The sequence below is a fragment of the Urtica dioica genome, chromosome 1, assembly GCF_054948205.1.
Source record: "Urtica dioica subsp. dioica isolate 48M chromosome 1, U.dioica_male_clone48M_v1_H2, whole genome shotgun sequence".
Classification (NCBI taxonomy): domain Eukaryota; kingdom Viridiplantae; phylum Streptophyta; class Magnoliopsida; order Rosales; family Urticaceae; genus Urtica; species Urtica dioica.
This window is the reverse complement of record NC_142756.1, coordinates 58,127,099-58,146,280: the sequence shown is the minus strand read 5'-3', so window position 1 is coordinate 58,146,280 and position 19,182 is coordinate 58,127,099. Positions and strand designations below refer to the sequence as shown.

Sequence of the window (19,182 nt, the reverse complement as noted above, 5' to 3'; positions counted from 1 at the left end):
TTTATAGGACCTTTCGAGATCCTACAGCGTGTGGGTAAAGTAGCGTATCGACTAGCATTACCACCATCAATGTCCAACCTCCATGACGTGTTTCACGTCTCCATGCTTAGTAAGTATGTCTCAGATCCCTCGCACATTTTGCAAGATCAAGAAGTTGATATTTCTCCAGAGGTTAGATATGAAAAACCTGCAGATGCGATCTTGGATCGTAAAGAGAAGGTCTTGCGAAACAAGAGCATTCCATTGGTGAAAGTGCAATGGAAGAGGCATGCGAAAGAAAAAGCCACTTGGGAGTTAGAAAGTGAAATGAGAGAGAGAGATACCCTGCTTTGTTCTAGTTTCGAGGACGAAGCTAAGTTAAGGGGGTAGGGATTGTAAAGTAAGGCTTTTTGTGTAACTCGTCTTGTGAATTTTTGGTATCAGAGCCCAGATTGAGTCGTTTCTGTAGATTTAGGGACACATGGTCTGGGTTAGGTTATTGGGTAGCTGTTCGAGTGTACTTCTTTAGATAGATTCTGCTTGAGTTTTAGCTTATGCCTTATACTGCTTATGTTTAAGTGCCTTATATTTGTAAGTGCTTCGAATTTGCGTAACGTTTAAACGTCCGTATTTTAGGTTTGCGATGGCACACAGGGGACTAGAGAACAGTTTCGTTGATTACCTCCAGGCTCCGCAGTTTCCTGTGAACCCTATCTTAGATGGCCAGTCTTTGGAGTATGCCTTGTCCCATATCTCGCCCACAACACGTTCTTTTAGCAACATTATAGGGACTCTGACATGGGGGAAATGGTATTTTCTCACTTCTACTTGGATGGAGCAGTTGTTCGTTCCTACCAGACATCGGGTTGCGGTTGCCATAACTTTGCTCTCAGGTCCTGCGCTCAACAGTTGGCGTCGTTACGCCACCCAGGCGCATGATCGTCGTGACTGGGTGATGTTTAGGATCAGGATGAACCTCGCGTTTGGCGTACAGGGTGACGAGGATGACTGGGAGGAGATAGCCTCGAGCTTCCGTCAGCGACCCCTTGAGACCTCTGCCGAGTATAGCGTGCGTTTTGTCAGATGTGTCATCGACGCTTGCCCAGTAGAATCCGCCTGGACTACTGGGCAAGCATCGATGACACATCTGACAAAACGCACGCTATACTGGGCAGAGGTCTCAAGGGGTCGCTGACGGAAGCTTGAGGCTATCTCCTCCCAGTCATCCTCGTCACCCTGTGCGCCAAACGCGAGGTTCATCCTGATCCTAAACATCACCCAGTCACGACGATCATGCGCCTGGGTGGCGTAACGACGCCAACTGTTGAGCGCAGGACCTGAGAGCAAAGTTATGGCAACCACAACCCGGTGTCTGGTAGGAACGAACAACTGCTCCATCCAAGTAGAAGTGAGAAAATACCATTTCCCCAATGTCAGAGTCCCTATAATGCCACTAAAAGAACGTGTTGTGGGAGGGATATGGGACAAGGCATACTCCAAAGACTGGCCATCTAAGATAGGGTTCACAGGAAACTGCGGAGCCCGGAGGTAATCTACGAAACCGTTCTCTAGTCCCCTGTGTGCCATCGCGAACCTAAAATACGGACGTTTAAACGTTAAGCAAATTCGAAGCACTTACATATATAAGGCACTTAAACATAAGCAGTATAAGGCATAAGCTAAAACTCAAGCAGAATCTATCTAAAGAAGTACACTCGAACATTTACCCAATAACCTAACCCAGACCATGTGTCCCTATATCTACATAAACGACTCAACCTGGGCTCTAATACAAATATTCACAAGACGAGCTACACAAAAAGCCTTACTTCGCAGCCTCGAAGTTCGCTCAACTTTCGTTCGAAGGCCTTGGATGACGGATAGACGAACTTTCCTGAAAGAGCGAGCAAAATTCACAATTAGCTCGAATCTCGATTACAGATCGAAAAATAAACCCCCCCCCCCCCCCCCCCCCCCCACAAACGAAACAATATGTCACGACCCGCATGACACCCGTCACCCTCGGATCGCGACCTTTCTTGTAACATTTTCATAAACCATTTATATTTTCAACCAAAAGGAAAAATAAAACGCTTTCAAATGTCATTTACAAAACGTTTATTAAACAACAGCGGAAATAAAATTAATTTACATATAAGGAATAGCAAGGGTTCCTAGAGCTAGTCCGCTAAAAATCGGTATTTTTCGCTTTTAAAAGAGTTACAAAAGTGCGGACTACCCTAGCTTGCTATTCGTAAGCACGGGCACATAATCGTGCTAACCGAGTTTCAAAACGTAAAAAGAGTTTCGGGCCGATTATCTAAACATTATTGTATTATAAAAGTTCTTTCAAAAGCTATATAAAAACTTTCACGAGCATACAAGCTCGGTTTTCAAAAACCTGATACCCATTTCCCAAAAAGACACTTCCTAGGTCACAGGTCGTCATGAGATCTACATTGACTAACACTCCTGCTTCGCCTGAGCTTTTCCTTTATCTACAAGGAGATGGATTTATGGGGTGAGTCACACCGACTCAGTAAGTAGGATATTTAACCTACTACTACATGAGATGCGTAGATGCAGATGATGAATGCAGATGACAGATTCAGAAGAAAAAGAAGTTCAATCATTCAATCAGGACAGCAAAAGCTCATTCAATCAACAGAGACATATATAGTTTTAGAACTCAGTTCTAAAACAAACAAACACATAATCATATAGGAATCCGGCTAACAACCGATTTCCTAGGAACTCATCCATCTCACTCATCCCGACGCCTTACATGAGTGGACTGGCCAATCAACACTTCAGTCCGCAGCCGTTCATAAGAGATGAATAAACCATTCCGAGAACTTGAGCCTAGTCCTTGGAAGGCCGAAGTTCTAACGTCAGGGATCCACTAGCACATGTAGGATGGCCTTAACGCGCGCTAGGTAGAGGGGAGCAAACCCTCACCAATCCCTGGTTGCTCCAAGGTTCATATTTCCCTCAGGATAGGTAAGCCACCCGTCGACTCATCTGAAGCCACCCATCGACTTCCCATTAAAGGGCCATTGGAAATGTCACCCGCTACATTGCCGACAAGGGTTCATTACGTTTTACAGGAGCTGTCTACAACCTACCTGTCTATCTTATTACAGGAGGAGATCTTATCGGGATAAAATCCGTCATTAACATTATTAATTTCACTGTATGGCTCTTTAAGTATTTTAGAAGGAGTTGTCGACAGCTGTGAGGCTGGACCTTCTCCTACAACAGTTCATCTCGGGATTGAATCCAAAGGACACCGTCTTTCCTCCTCCTATTGTACTCTTCATCAGGACAAAGGGGTAAAACCTATTACAGAAGCTTAACATAGCTTTAAAGGTTTCAAGGTTCTTAACTTGCTAATCGTTCAACCCTATCATTTTATTATCTTATTAGTTAGTGGCCGAAGCCTTATTCGGTCGTCTTGTCTAACTGAGGGTTTCTCTTGGTTTTAGGATTAAACGAAAAACATAAACAATTATTCTACTAGGCACCATTCCCCTTTTGGCGCCTCAAACCTAAATCCCACTTACCCGGAATAGTTCGTCGAAGAACTCGATGAATTCCTGAGTCTCTTTGCTAAACACGCTTCCCGAGACCTTTAGCACGTCATGAAGCGTCGAGAGAACTAAAATCTGAAGTTGAAACTTCGTTAGTTATTGGATTCGAAACGACTTGAAAATATAAGGTTCATTGTCGGGATTAGATTCGAGTCCTTCGGAATTCGAGAATTTAATTTATTATTCTCCGGTTTTTGGGAAGTCAAACTTATTCAAGACTCGTGTATTTTCGTATCGAGAATAATACGAAATAAAATCCCATAATATGCTTATGAGTCTTAAATAAATTGATCTGAATAAAAAGTAACCGAGAATTCCAAAGCGAATAATTAAATTAAATTCTTAAGCGTTGTTAAATAAATAATCATAAATTATTTATTTAAATACATGAAATACATTACATAATCAAATCCAAGAGTATTTAAACGCTATAAGCGATTAAAAGACTCACGAGTTAATCGAGCTTTAATTTCGATAACTCTTTTTCTTAAAATCTTCAAAACCAGGCTTCGTCGCCTTCGACTCGTCCGGTTTCCGCTCGTCCGTCTAGATCTGTAATCAAGTAATCCGATAACAAGTCAATTCATGATTCCCAAAACATAACAGAATCTTGAAATCCGTATCCCGACACTTAAATCCAAAACCGAACCCAATCCAAAACGAATCCATACTAACCAAAAACCGTTCTCAACAAACCGGAAATCACAACGAAACTCAAACGAGCCCGGATACATACTCGACTCAATTCATCATAAACGACCATAAAATAATTCACGAGGCTCAAATTCAACATTACGAAGCATAACGGCCAAGACACATCACACGGCCAAAACAACCACTAGCCAAGACAACATACTTCAGGAAATGCGTCCAAAAATCTAAACAAAATTCAAACCATGCCTTTCAATCATCACCCAAACATTATTCAATCTCACAAACGTCTTAAGATCATCAACAAACCCTCAGAAATCAAAAAGCCCCAAAATTAACTTCCATGAACCCTAGAATGTGAAATTCGGCCAAAATCATCCCAAACCAAAGAAATCCAAACTCAATCCACAAATTCGAGCTAAAACCATCACTAATCGAGTTCAATGAACAATAAAAACCAACTAATTTCACAGAACTCATCCCGGATCCAAAAACCCCCAAATTTAAACATAACCCTAGATCCGAAATCCAAATTGAGGAAGAAGAATTTCTCAACTCAATTTGTGAACTTAGGCTCCCTCGGTGAAATCTCACGCCTTCCCCGGAATTCTTTCCCGGTCCGACGTCACCGTGGCTCGCGGCGGCGTCTCGTTCTCGGTCGGAGCGTGCGCACAGGTTGGGTTCGGCGTCTGAAGTCGCGCGATGACTCGAAGCTCGCCGGGACTCGCGTCAGAGGCGCGCGAACAGTCCGGCAAAGCCCAGGAAGAGAGAGAGCAGACGAGAGAGAGGGAAACGGCGGCGACGGCTGGTCGCGCGATCGGCGGAGGCGCACGCGCAGTCGGCTCGGCGCTCGCGCAGAAGAAAGGAGGAGAAGGTGAGAAAGAGAAAGAGATGGCGTGGGTGATGATGATTTGCTGAAGCTTTTCTCGTTGGTTGTTGTTTTTTTTTTCTTGTTTGCAGGTGTTGCGCGCGCGAGTCAGGAGGAGAAGAAGAAAAGATAGAAAGAAGAAGAAGAAAGAAAAAGAGAAGAAGTGTGGCCGAAAATGAGAGGAATGAAGAGAAAAGAAGACGTGGCTGTTCCTCACTAAGCCACACAGAGAACACGTGGCTTCACCTAATTGGACATGTTTCACTCCAATTGACCCCTTTCTATTTTTTTCTTTCAATATCGTCCTTCAAAACGTTGCACATAAGTCCTTCCAAAATAAAACTTCACAACCTTGCCCTTAATTAATTGCAAATATTCTTGAGAAATAACCGAGAAAATTCTCATTAATTCTCGTTACCTTGGATATATTTAAGGAATTTCGGAATTAATTTTCACTCTTGAGATTTTTAAATCTCCGAGTACATTCCGAGTGATTTTTATTCGGAAAATAATATCGAGTTTACTCGAATATCCTTATTCCGAAATATTGTCACCCTTAAATATTATTTCCTTCGTTCTCAAGCACTTAAATTTATTCCAACATTCAAGTGCTTTCAAGAATCCTTTTCCATATATTCGGATTGCCGAAACTCATCATTTCCTTACTGATTTATCCAAATTTATTATGAATTCCTTCCGAAATTCTAAAATTCCACTTAGAACGTGGAACGAGAAAATATAGGGGAAAAATTTCTGGTTTTTCTAAAACGAGAGATTGTGAATTTTTATAATTCATTCAACTGAGAGAGAAGAAAATTTCCTTTATTTATTGATAAGATGAAATTTTCACAGAGGCTGACGTGTACAAAAGTCGGGTCTCACACAATACCACAGTCCGTCTTCCACGGAATAGTCAGACAAGGTCTAACCACCTCGACGGTCCGTTCGCCGATCTCAAAGTAAAAGTATTTGGATCCCCAGTTTTTGTCCTTGCCAGGGAGGTCGGTTATAACCCCCTAGTGAGGTCTGTTCGCAAGATAAAAACACATGGGATGGTGTTTTGAATTTCTCTTCGCGACCAGAAGACGACCGATGTCGTTGACGAACAAGGGGACCCCGGTCTCCTTGGACACCAACAACAAGGCCATCACCTGCCTTACGAAATTCGGACACATCTGGGCGAACTGAATACCCAGACGGTCACAAAAATCGATCAGGAGGCTCGGGACTGAGAAACGAAGTTCGCACTCCTCGAAGAACACCTGGTACGCGCAAACGTAACCAGGACTTATTCGATCGGCGGACTGGCCTCCCAGTTGGAGCCTCAGTCCCGAAGGGAAGTTATATCTATGCCCTATCTCAATGAGGTCATCGGCCGTCAAAATCGACGACGACGAAAGCTCATTAGATAAATCCTCCGTTTTCGTGTCAGAACTTGACATTTTTGGTTCGACAATTACAGTTACAGAGAGAGAACAACACGACTCGAAAGAGAAGAGAAAACTCTTAAAAATTATCAAAGAAGTAAAAGCTTCAAAGCCCCAGAGACTATGCCAAACACAGGACGAGAATGAGAAAGAGAAAGTTTGAAGCTTTAAGAAAAAAGAAAGTTTCAGAAAGAAAGAGTGGAAAATCGCCGAGGTTTACCTTCGAATGTTTGAGAATGGAAGTTTTAATGATCGAAGGGTTTCTTAACCCTTATTTAAACGTCACATCAACTGTTGGGATTCCCGAGTTTAGGGGAATCCCAACGGGTCTGACGCTTGGATTCTCGGGGTGAGAAAGCCTGACACGTGTTAATTTTTCCATTACGAGGCAACCGAAAAATAGAGATGCTCAAAATATCTCGTCAAAATCAAACCAAATTGCGCGAAATCCTGGTTCGACTCAGTATATTTTTTATCATGCAACCACATATTATAAAAAATACCGGGGGACTGATTGTGTGAGTATAGATCGACCTCCCTCGGTCCTGGACGAACTAGCCCAGCAAAGGCCCAAAACAAGTCCGGCTCAAGGCGAGAATGAGGAGATCCGTGTCCACAAGCCAACAGAACGGCCCAATTCGAAGCCCGAAGCCCACAAGTTGTTCATCCCGCCTAAAGACGTTTAAACTCTGATCGCCCAAGGGAAGCGGTCAAACCCCCTTGGAAAGGGGGACGAGCTCCGGAATCGACGAAACGAAACCGATCTCAACCATACGTGTGGAGCGAGATCGACAAGGAGAGAAGTCGGAGGCTAGCTATAAATAGATCCTTCAGATTCTATTTGGAGATTATTATTTGTTTTTCCTCTAGAAAAAATCCCTCTGACTACTTCATTTCTTGTCGAATATTTGAAAGTATTAAGTTCTACAAGGCTATTGTGTTGCTACCATTCGTCTTTGATTAAAATAAAGAAATAAACTTTCTTTCGCATTTGTTGTTTCCAATTTATTCATAAGCGCTTTGATCCCGATTGTTCGATCTATTTCTTTATAACGGACTCTGAGACTCAATTCCCCTTAAATAAATATACGAATTCCATATTATTCCTATAATTTCCGTATTGATTGTTTGAGTCGAGAAATCGGTTCAACAGTAAGCTATTCTAGACATTAATATGTGTCTCTATTAATGGCAAATGAACACGATTGCTTTAATTTTTTAAAGCCGTAGATACACTGCCGGTCCTGGGCTAAGGCGGGGTAGGCCCAGGCCTAGGGCCCCATATGTTGATGAGCCCCAAAAAATTTACACTTTTTGCTTATTTTTAAGAAAATTTACATTTTTACCCTAAAAATTTACACTTTTGGCCCATTTTCTAAAAATTTTTACATTTTTTACCCTGAAAATTTAAATTTATTAGTATTATAGGTCCCCAAAATATTGAATTGCCTAGAGCCCCCGGTGAGTTTGGGCCGGCCCTGCGTAGATATTTATGTCTCATTTCATGATTTTATCTTAATTAATAGTTATTTTTGTGTATTAGATATGGGACATTCTTAAAAGAAAAACTAAAAAAAACATAAAAGTCTATTAATTTCAAAGTTTTGACAATTAATGACATATATCTCTATTAATTTCTTACGACCAAGAGTTTATTTCCTTGTCTTTCTCTTCTTTCTTAACAATTGCTGTCGATGCTTCTTTCCAGCTTTAAAATCCTATACATACCTTAAAAGAGGGGATCGCCAAAGTTTTGTGAGGTCTATGCTCTTGCCACGTGTCAATGTTTCTTTAATTTTTCTTTATTTTGCAAATTGTTGCTGTCTGCTTTTCTCTTTTCTGTTTCGAGCCTGGCCTGGAGATCGAGCCTGCCTGGAGGTCGAGCTCGCCTGGAGGTCGAGCCTGCCTTGAGGTCGAGCTCGCTTAGAGGTCGAGCCTGCCTGGAGGTCGAGCTCGCCTGGAGGTCGAGCCTGGCTGGAGGTCGAGCTCGCCTGGAGGTCGAGCCTGGCTGGAGGTCGAGCCTGGCCTGGATGTCGAGCCTGCCTGGAGGTCGAACCTGGCCTGGAGGTCGAGCCTGCCTGGAGGTCGAGCCTGCCTGGAGGTCGAGCTCGCCTGGGGGGTCGAGCCTGCCTGGAGGTCGAGCTCGCCTGGGGGGTCGAGCTCGCCTGCAGGTCGAGCCTGGTCTGGAGGTCGAGCTTCGAATATTTATTATGGATTTCTATTTTTTTTTTCAAAAAATTTCGACGACATTATGGCTTTTGTTTGGTTCTATCTGGATATAATCAACCGCTAAATTCCGTGAACCTTTTACCAAAAATGGAAAAAAGAAGAAGAACACATTGTTTTATAGAGCGGAGAGATAGAGAAACTATACCAGGCACTCCAAGCCTCGGTCCATAGAGTTGTTTTGTAAGGCTTGTTCGGGATGAAATAGTCGTAGTAGAAGCCATTGTTCTAATTTTGAAATTACAGACCATCTGTGTTTAATCTCACAATTTCAATTCCTCTTAATTAATCTAAATAACAAATTCACCATTTATAATATTAAATAAAACAAAAGCTGTGCCACTAGTATATATTAATGTGTGAAAAAATATGTAAAAGATATGTAGTCCTATTGCTGTAAAAGAACAGGCAATTAATGCCGTTTTTGATTCATAGGGCGTCGCGTTGCAATAAAAAAAAACGGCATTAAACGACATGTCGTTTGCACGTGAAACCGTTGGAAACGGCAACAAATCGTCCAGACAGCAATTTCGGCTGAAAAATGGATAACAAGAAGACACGTAGCCACAAAATTTGGCGGCTGAGAAAAGCTTAGGAATTCTGGTTTAGTTATCGTCTCTGCGTGCTCTACTCGGATCAACACCAGAACGAAATGGCGATGATAAGAGCATTGCCAACTTCAAGACTGATCTCCGATCACAACTGCTTTCTCTCTTCTCGGCCCAGCCTCACCCACCGGGCTCGGCCCAGTCACACGACCGGTCTCCTTATCAAATTAAAGCCCATTGGCCCCAAACTCAGAGCCGCCGATTCCACTCAGTCTTCCTCCTCCGCCGCCGCCGAGTCAGCCCTAGTCCCCGACGACGAGTTCACTCTCGCTAAGGTCGTGCTCAAAACTCGTTTATGAAAAAAATTCGCCGATTACTTTAACTTTGGTTACTCGTTTTTTTGCAGATTTCTTTTGGCGTCATTGGCCTTGGTCTCGGAATTTCGCTCTTAGGGTTGAGTTCTTTTGTTTAATTGTATGTTTGAAATTTATTCAAGTAGTTTGGGCTTGATATCTGAAATTGTGCGTAGGTATGGATTTGGAGCGTATTTCAATATACTTCCAGGATCTGAATGGTCAGCTATCATGCTCACTTATGGCTTCCCTCTTGCTGTTATTGGTATGGCTCTCAAGGTAATTTTTTTTTTTTTAGTACACTTCGTTATTGATCATCATTATTTATTGCTCACTCCACAAATTTCTCATTTGTTCGTATTACATTTTTGTAATCTCAGCTTGAAAAACAATTGACAGTTCAGAAATGTTATTGTTTTTTTTTTAAGTGTCTGGTATTTGTCAAAGAATTAAAAGATAGGAAATCAAATGAAAAGAGCTAGTTTGTCAGCTGTAATGATCTGGCATTGCAATTAGGTTAGATTTTAAGTAAAGATCTAAGAAATACTAAGAATTAGTTCACAAATATCCAACTACATAATACGAGCCAGGTGATAGATATTTCCCATAATGAAGGAGGCTTAGTATGAAACTATAAGCTTTTTTTAAGTTTTCATGGAGGCGAAATCAGATACTTTAAAATCAATGAACGGGAAATTAGTTTATAAAGATTTGGTTCTACAAGAAAGATTTGGTTCTACAAGAAAAGATTTGGTTGGAGTCACAATGTTTCCTTTTTTTTGGGGGTGGCGTGTTGCAGTATGCGGAGCTTAAACCAGTGCCATGTTTGACATATTCGAATGCGTTCCAATTGAGAGAGAAATATGCAACTCCGATTCTCAAACAGGTCGGATTTCATTTTCTACATCCTGTAATTTAGAATTTAGATATATTATTTTTGGCAAAGGTATATTGTGTATAATATTGGTATGACCTATTCCTATTATTTGAAAGGATGATGGAGCTAAATAGCTAATTTAAAGTTATGAATTTGCAAAATAACCAAGGTATGTCTTAATCGAGTGAAATAGCCAAAATGTGCAGCAATCTGGTTTAAAAAAAAATTTGACCTCAAGATTAATTTATTTGAAAGTGATAAATTGCTTATAATAATTGTCAAAAATTTTAATCCTGGCTGTCATAAAAATTTTGAAAACGTAAATTTGGCTACTTTGTTGAAAAGTTGAAACTTTGGCTATTTTGCTAATCAATAAGTTTCAAATGGCTATTTTGTACAATTTTTCCTATTTGAAATTGTGAAATTTGTTTCTTTGTTCCTACTTAATCACCTGTCTTAAAGATGCTTCCATTTATAGTCTTCAGAATCTACTTCAAACCGGAACTGTGTGCACAAAGAGCTGTGAACGTATACAAGGAATATCAATATCTTGTTTAATCAGCTTTATCATTAATTAGAATAAGTATAATAATAATTATTTTTGTTTGTTTGGGAATGCATGGTGCTAGATATTCTTTAAATTGCATCAGTCTTCAAACTAACCTCGTGAAATTGAACGGCTGCGCCTGTGTCAGTGAATAGCACGATTCATTCTTTTTTGTTGTGTCATGTAAAATAAGAAAAGACTTGCTCAAATAAAAATATATCTGATAAGATCTTAGGGATAGTTTTAGAATAACCGGTAATTTCTTAGTCTATAAATAAAAGAATAAAACTAGAATAAGTGAAGTGTGGGAAGATATATGAGAGAATAGGTTAGAGGATGAAATTCTTCAAAAGAGAGTTATGGGTCTCTCAAATACCCAAGTATCATGTAGTTCATATAATTTTATATGTGATTATTAAAGGTTTTTAACAATATTATGTCGAGTCTTTTCTCTCACAGTCATTCTTTTTCTGTTACCATGAGCTAAAGCATGAATTGACAATATTTTTTCTTCCCAATTTGATTGATGACCCAACCATGGAAAAACTGTAGAATTTTGTTCTAGGAGTTGTTATTTTGACCCCATCATCCAAATGTGTTTTGCTAAATACAAGGGCATTTTTTAGAGCACCATTGAGTTGAGTAATTACAGTGAAAGTAGATGACTATTTATTCACCACAATACTTTAAACTGGGAATTATTCTTCTACTAGATAATTTTAACTCGAGTTACCACGACTTTGATCAGGTGAGGAACGATGTGACTAGGTACCGCTACGGAGATGAACAGCATTTGGAAGAGGCTTTGAAACGGATATTCCAGTACGGCCTGGTACAATTTCCAATCTTCAAATGTCCTTGTAAATTTGTATTTAACTATTTATAATCCAATGAAGAGTAAAGAACGTTTGTTGTCGTAATTACGTTCTTACTAAATTTATTTGTTGATATATGTCCTGTTTTTCAGGGTGCTGGGATTCCACGGAGGAGTGCACCAATTCTGCAATTGATTCGCGAAGAAGTAAGTTGATTTGGTTTTAGCACGTTTGTTAAAAAAAACCCTATTCACAGAAGTTGTAAACGAAACTTCCATTTATTTGAGCACAAAGAGGATATAGATTCTCAAAGTCACCATGCACTGAAACTTCCAAGCATAACCAATGCATGTATTTCAAATTCTGAACCTTTTTTTACATGCCCGTAAAAAAATAAATTAATAATTCAAAGACTTGAATATTTCTCTCAACCGTTTAATCACACACAAGAATAACAGTCTGATGATTATAATTGATTGCAATTCAGTTCTGATATGCAGAGTTGTAACAACTACATTCATTCTATTATTTTGAGATGTCCCTAACACAACAGCCCTTGCTTTCTGAGTTGTCAATTTTGTCAATCTGTGCTCTTCATAATTATTCCCGCTCAGTTTCCACGGCCTCACCTTGCTATATTTGGGTCATCAGGTCACGGAAGATGGTAAATACTGTCTTGTCCTTGTGTTTGAGGCAAAGGCTTTGGCACTGTCAGATTTTGAGAAAAGACAGGTAAATGAAATTGTAAACTGATACAAGTCATGATGATAAAACTTTATATTCTGACTTTGCAAAATTGAATATTTTCTAGGCTAAGTTTGCTTCATTCTTTGGACCGGGAATAACCGCAGAGATCGGTGAGCTTCATTTGCCCGGCTTTTTTTTTTTCCTACAAGAGGCTTATAATTGGTTGGGTTTTTTTTTTTTTTTTTGTCGAAAGTAACGTTCATGAACTATTGGGTGCAGTAAAAGGTGAGAAGGATCTATATGAAGTCCGACTCATTTCGAACGCTGATGCTAACACACCACCACCGTCCTCGTAATATGTATAAATGGGGTGTTCATGGTTCGGTTTTGATTCACTATAGGAACTATATACGAGTCTCTTTGTAAAGTTTTTGTGCTGAGATATAGTTGGCAAAGTATTCATATACATGATTTTTATTTTCCTCTTGTAAATTGTGTTAAATAGTAGAGCCTTAGTTCAGATCCGGGTCTGCCTAGCTGGAGTCCGGGGACCAGATAAAACTAGAGCTCTTATCAATAATATCCTGGTAGATTATTGGAGACTTGAAATTATGTCAGCATTTAGATTATGAACTGAAAACACCAAATGGGAAATTTTAGTCTACAAAACTCTGTTTTGTAATAAGGTTCAAAAGAAGGTTATGATAGGTGAGAACGTGCTTGACATCATTCTTAAAACTGGTTTTGTATGTGTCCAATAATGCAGTATAATAATTTTGTATTATTGCTTCCACATTTCAATGATGATGATATTTTGTCGTATGGTAAAGAATCTGTAGTATGAGTAGTAGTAACCACGTAAAGCATTAAATACACAGATATATGTAGTAGAAAGATATGAACCCATCAGAATGGGATCCACAAGGGACCTGCCTAGAAAAGCTATCACTGCAATTAAGCCATATTTGGAATTGCTTTTATTGGTGTTTTATTTTTCAATGCTGTAAAAGCCAATATTTTCGCTTAGAACTAACAAATATTCCAAAATGTTGAGGTCTTGAGAAAAAAAAAAGAAAAAAGATGTGTTTGAAAAAAAACATCATTGATCCATGTGACTCCCAAGCTGTCAACCTAAAATTTCACCACAAGAGAAGAATAAAACATTAACATCAGTGGGCACTACTTCTGAAAGAAAAGAGAAGGGATAACTAAAAATCAAGGAAAAAACCAACATTCATTTAGGCCCCATGATTGTTCTCCAATTTATTTTCTAATACTTTTTTTTTATTTTTATTTTTATTAGAGCATACTCCAAACTCATCAACTAACCTAGACCATCAAAATCTTCTGTTGATCAGAGATACATATATGATAACATAACAAGCAGTGCGTGTTATAAACTATGATAAAATTAAATTAGCAGCCTTTGAGACTAGGAAGAAGAAAGAAAGTCTTTCTTGGTTTGTGACTCTCTCTATGCCTTTGCTTTTTGCTCATCCATGATAAACACCCTCCTCCACTTCCACTTCCACGCCTTTGCTTTTGCTTCTTATTATTCTCATCCTTTTCATTTCCATTTTCCTTTGGCTTTTCTTCTTCTTCTTTTTCTCCATCATCATCTTTATCATCATCATGGAAATTCTCCTCTCTCGTATCTTTTCCATTTACCTGCAAGCTCAGACACACATAAAGTATAAATTAATATCACCAAATTAAATAGATAATTTCTCATATCGTCAATTCAGTTAGTTATTAGAAAAATAAATTAAAAAAACACGAAAATTTAAGTTAAATGGGTGATAGTACGAGATCAATATATTGCTGTGTGTGTCTGTCATGTCAACTAGGTCAAAAATTATGAGGGCGCTGTACATTTCTATTTTTGGCGAGAAGTTTTTAAAGTGGAATGTTTAGTGTTTTATAGAAGTAATATGTATCCCAAAGAGGCGCTTATATTGATAATGATGTCTCTTTATGATTAATTAATCTATAAGAGGAGGTACACCAATTATTGACTGTGAAACTTCTCTATTGATGCAGAGAGTACTTATAACCTTTATACATGCATATTTGTACGACTCATTTTTTTTTATATTTTATTATTATTATTATTATTATTTTTGTTTTTGTATCTCCTCTCTATATCCAAGTTCAAATTTTGAAAAACCTGAAATAAATGAAAGAGAGAGTAACACCACATGATTCAAATAATTCTATCCTTATCTCAAAGTCAGCCCTACTAAAACCCTAACCAAAGGTTTAAAAAATTTGGACGTGAATATCATTATATGTGGAAGTAGAAATAAAAACTAAATAAAAAAGCCAAAGCCCCTGTCGCTTTCCGTTATCATACAATAACTATACGAAGAACCATCAAATCTTGTTAATAGGTAAATATACCACGGAAAAAAAAATGTAAAAAATAAATATATGAATCTACACGTTATTCTGAATATTGCAGGGTACAGAAAATTTAACGACGTAGCATCAAAAAGTGAGTACGATTACAATGGCGTGTGTCCTTCAAGATTCTTAAATTAAAAAGAAAAATAAAAATCGAAGCATTTGAAATAGATTATTTTATGTAGAAAGAAAAAGAAAATAAATTTGTGTGATTATCCTCCTGAAACACATGACCGTCTTTTCCAAAAAGGAGAAACATAAACATGAGCATTGACATGGCCTTTTCATAAGAGACACCCAAGAAACATTTTTTTTTTTTTTGAATTTTTTTTTTACACAAGCTTTCTCTTTTTAATCATAAAGGAATCTTGTATACGGGGTATACGTAAAACAAAAAGAAAGGGTACAAAAAAATGAAAAGAATTAATAATGAGGGAATAGAGTATTATTTAGGGAGATCATATATATCTCCTAAAGATTTCTTCTTCCGCGTTTTTAGCTTACTAAAGTAGAGAAAAAAAGGGTTTTTCTTCTACAGAAAAAACATTGTCTGAGACAATATGTACTGCAAATGTAGCTACTTGTGGGAGATAAATATTATATAATATATATTGAGATTAGAATCTTTTTTTTTTTTACAAGAAAATTAAGATATATCATGTTGTGTAAAATAGAGGTGTGACCACTCTAACTAGATAGAGGGTCCAATTTTTTGGTCACTGTCCAATAACTCATCCATCTAAATAAATAAGAAGCGATACAATATCCTATCTCTTATTTATTTTTATTTTTTAAAACTTAAACCATAGTCATTAATAGTAGCACCCTTATTTTTATGTCTGACCAAGTTTGAAAAAAACACCTAAAGAATTGACCAACACTAAAAGAAAAACAAGTTTACAACCAATGAACTACTATAAACAAAAAGAATCAAAGCATGATGAAGATGATGATATTAATCACAGCTAGTGATCACCTGTAATTGTTGAGACACCACTAATTTTGCATTACTGGAAGAACTCGGTGGTGATGAATAATCTTCGCTTCGCTTCCTCTCGACTATGGACGGCGTTGACGCTGCCGGGCTCCGGCTGCCCTCAGAGCTCAGCTCCGGCGGCGACTTGCTCTGAGTCCCCACATCTCTCTTCCGCATCGCCTCCATTATCTTCACCTCTATACCCATTAATTACCCACGTCCATTCATAAATATGAGAGAATATATATACATATATTTAACATCTAATTAATGGATTAAGTAGGTGGTGATGGATTATCATTGGCGATCTTATCTCAAAATACATCAGCAAGCAAAGCAAAAACAATGAGAGGAGTAACTTATGATCTGTGAATTAGTCCTTAGGAAGTAATGAGAGGAATAACATATGAACTCTGAATTAGTCTTTGGGAAAAGCAATGATAGGAGTAATATATGAGCTCTGAATTAGTTTTGAGGAGGAGTAACTCGTGACCTTATAAATAAATAATAGATGTTAATGGTTTACCTTGAAGTGGAAGCCTTTGAGGAATGTGTTCATAAGCGAGGTTATGATGAAAAGGGCGTGTTTGTGTTTGGGTGGGGCGAGAGGAGGAGAAGAGGAGCGGCGCGGACATGGTGATCATTCTTCCGGATCTGCCGCTTAGGGTTTTGGCCGACAAACACTCCATCGGAAACTCCCCCGACAACGGGTTGCAAATGTACTTCTCCGCCTCGTTCCACTTCGAGTTCAGCGCAAACCCCTCCGGCGATAGGCTGTCCCAGCAATTGTACGCCGATCTCGCTTGCAGAGCTAAGTATATATAATCAAAACATCACAACCTTTTCGATATGTATGTGAAGTATAGACCTTCCATTGTTATTTTCTTTTAATTATTACCTTGGAGGGCGGTTGTGAATGAGTATGTTGAAGGGTCGATTTCGTCTGCTATAAGAAATGTGAGTACAGATGAGAGTAAGTATGTGAATAAGTTGGTGTGTGTGTGTGTGTGTATTATATATATGTAAACCTCTTTGGGAGTATCCGGGTGAAGAGGCAGTGCTAGAGATGGTGAAGTTTGATCTGAAAGAAGACTTGTTGGGGTCTTCTCTGAAGCTTGATCTGATGAAAGAAGCTGAGTATCTTCTTGAGTTGGGGTTCTCTCGGCTGATTATCTTCGCCTTCACACCCCACTCTCTCAGGTTGAATTCCGGCTCTTCTCGCCGCCGTAAACCCGCCGGAGGAGAAGAACCACCGCATTGTCGCTCCATTGTCTTCATAATCAAATGAGCTCATGCAACAACTTCTTTTTTCTTTTCAAATTTGCTGTGTGTGTGTCCGTGTGTCTTTTGTTTTACTTTTTTCTTTTTTAAGCTATATGAGGGAATCTAACAATAAATCCTGTAAAAGGATTATTTTATTGTTATTTTAATGTTTTGTTTTATTGTTTATTTTTTTTCGTGGTCTTTTAAGTGTTTTAATAAGAGGAAAGCACCAAGATGAGAAAATACCCAACGGGTTAGTGATGTGAAAAAGAACTGGACTTTACTAAAACAGGAAATAAAAAGTATATATATATATATATATATATATATATATATATATATATATATATATTATAAATGATGTGGAAGGAAGGTAAATAAAATAAAGAGGGGTAAGTTTGTCAGATGATTTTCGGTTTGGTGGTTTTTGGCATTTCTGTAATTGGAAATCTAGGGGCTTGGTGCTATTGTTGTAATTTTTTGTATCATTTGGTTGTTGGGAGTTTTTTGCAAGGTAGGTTAGTTTTGATTCCGAAAGGAATCAAGAAAAAAGATATGCCACAAAATTACTAGGAATATGGTAGTAATGTATGGTGGTCTAGACTGATTATTATGATATGAGGAAGCCTAGACTGATTAAAGGGACATAAATATGGTGGTCTCATTTATGTCTGTCATGCAGTTTGATCTTAAATTGATAACTACCCCTATTGATAAAATCATGTCACTGAAGTTCCACGAGCGATCATGAATAACATGTAGCGAACTGTTTGAAATGAAGAGTTTTGTCAAAACAAACAAACACACCACAAATTGACCCATATAAATCCAAACAATTAAATATCAAATTAAAGATCATTAACTTGTAACTTTAAAAAAATATCAGTTGTAACTATTTTCCGTACTTTAAAAAATTAGTTGAAAAACGTAACTTTGGTTGACCAATATTTTAACCATTAAAATTAATCATTGATTGAGAATTTTAGTTTAAAGTTATCTAATCATTAAAAAGATTTATATTTTATTAATGCACATTTACCGACAAAAGATTGGCCCCCCTAAAATAATTCAGTGACCATCTGATTTGTAGGTCACCAACTACACCAAAGTCTCCCATGAAGCAAAAGTACGATGTTTTAAACAAGTCTTTGCAAATTGGATGAAATATCAATGTAATATATGGTTAATTGCCTGAAAATGTGCATACAAATCTTGGCAGACACAATCACTATTAGGGGGTTGCGTGTAGGGACTTAATGGTGGCTCAGATAAGCAATTAAGTGTTGCATGTGATTCACTAAATGCGACCCTTTTGTCTTCCGAAGAATTTTGAAATGATGATTATGTCAAAGTGGGAAAAATATGAGACTAAGATTGTAGCAAGCAACTTCCAAGTTGATGAAACAATTGCTCTCTTTGAAAAGATTTCGGACAAGCACACATATTTTCAAACTTCAAATAGTGGAAAAATCAGGTGAAGACAAAAATGGATTATTTTGAATTTTCAAAAAATGTTCCAAACCATATGTGCCACGTGGGCAAACTTAGTTGTGGCTTTGGCCAACATTAAGAAGTCACATATATTGGTTTGAAAGTTACATATAACTATTACATGTGTAGTTTCTGATTAACTAGAATTTGGTGATTAGTGAAATTACATAAAAACCATGATAGGATATCTCTATTTTTTTTATAGACATAAGCTCAAGGGAATTGAACGGAGAGGAGATGATGCATAAATATAGAAAGATGAATATAAAGAATGGAGATATGAACGTTGGGTTGTTTTCAAAGTGGGTTGGAATGGATGTGAGAGAGAGAGAGAGAGAGAGAGAGAGAGAGTGGGAATATGAATATGAATATGAATAACATAACATAACATGTCTCCTTTTTTCTTCTTTGTGGTTCATGTGTGATCTGTGAAGTGGCTGTCAATTGTCATCGCCTTGGTTGTGGGCCCGATTGGGCCTTA

General features: G+C 38.2%; 2 protein-coding genes and 1 long non-coding RNA gene across 4 annotated transcripts; 1 reads left to right on the top strand and 2 right to left on the bottom strand.

Moving 5' to 3' along the window:
* Window positions 1–1,530: 1,530 nt before the first annotated feature.
* Window positions 1,531–5,253, bottom strand: LOC149408212 (uncharacterized). Its single transcript, XR_016301720.1, has 3 exons — window positions 4,021–5,253; window positions 3,543–3,644; window positions 1,531–1,573 (listed from the first exon to the last, which is right to left on the bottom strand). It is a non-coding gene; the product is annotated as an uncharacterized LOC149408212 (long non-coding RNA).
* A 4,041-nt stretch (window positions 5,254–9,294) lies between these two features.
* On the top strand, window positions 9,295–13,361 carry APE1 (acclimation of photosynthesis to environment). The gene is made up of 9 exons (XM_089616289.1): window positions 9,295–9,624; window positions 9,696–9,742; window positions 9,819–9,921; window positions 10,442–10,528; window positions 11,815–11,898; window positions 12,034–12,087; window positions 12,533–12,613; window positions 12,693–12,738; window positions 12,848–13,361. Exons 1-9 carry the CDS (start codon window positions 9,394–9,396, stop codon window positions 12,922–12,924), a joined length of 810 nt encoding a protein of 269 aa, XP_089472415.1. The 5' UTR covers window positions 9,295–9,393; the 3' UTR covers window positions 12,925–13,361.
* Window positions 13,362–13,680: 319 nt separating this feature from the next.
* On the bottom strand, window positions 13,681–17,450 carry LOC149408210 (mental retardation GTPase activating protein). Of its 2 annotated transcripts, none has more exons than XM_089616287.1 (5): window positions 16,976–17,450; window positions 16,846–16,893; window positions 16,474–16,758; window positions 15,948–16,144; window positions 13,681–14,236 (listed from the first exon to the last, which is right to left on the bottom strand). In XM_089616287.1, the coding sequence occupies exons 1-5, from the start codon at window positions 17,223–17,225 to the stop codon at window positions 13,985–13,987; spliced, it is 1,032 nt and encodes a 343-aa protein (XP_089472413.1). In that variant the 5' UTR covers window positions 17,226–17,450; the 3' UTR covers window positions 13,681–13,984. The 2 variants fall into 2 exon arrangements, with proteins under 2 accessions (XP_089472413.1, XP_089472414.1); XM_089616288.1 differs by having other exon boundaries at window positions 16,846–16,890.
* Between the last annotated feature and the right edge of the window lie 1,732 nt (window positions 17,451–19,182).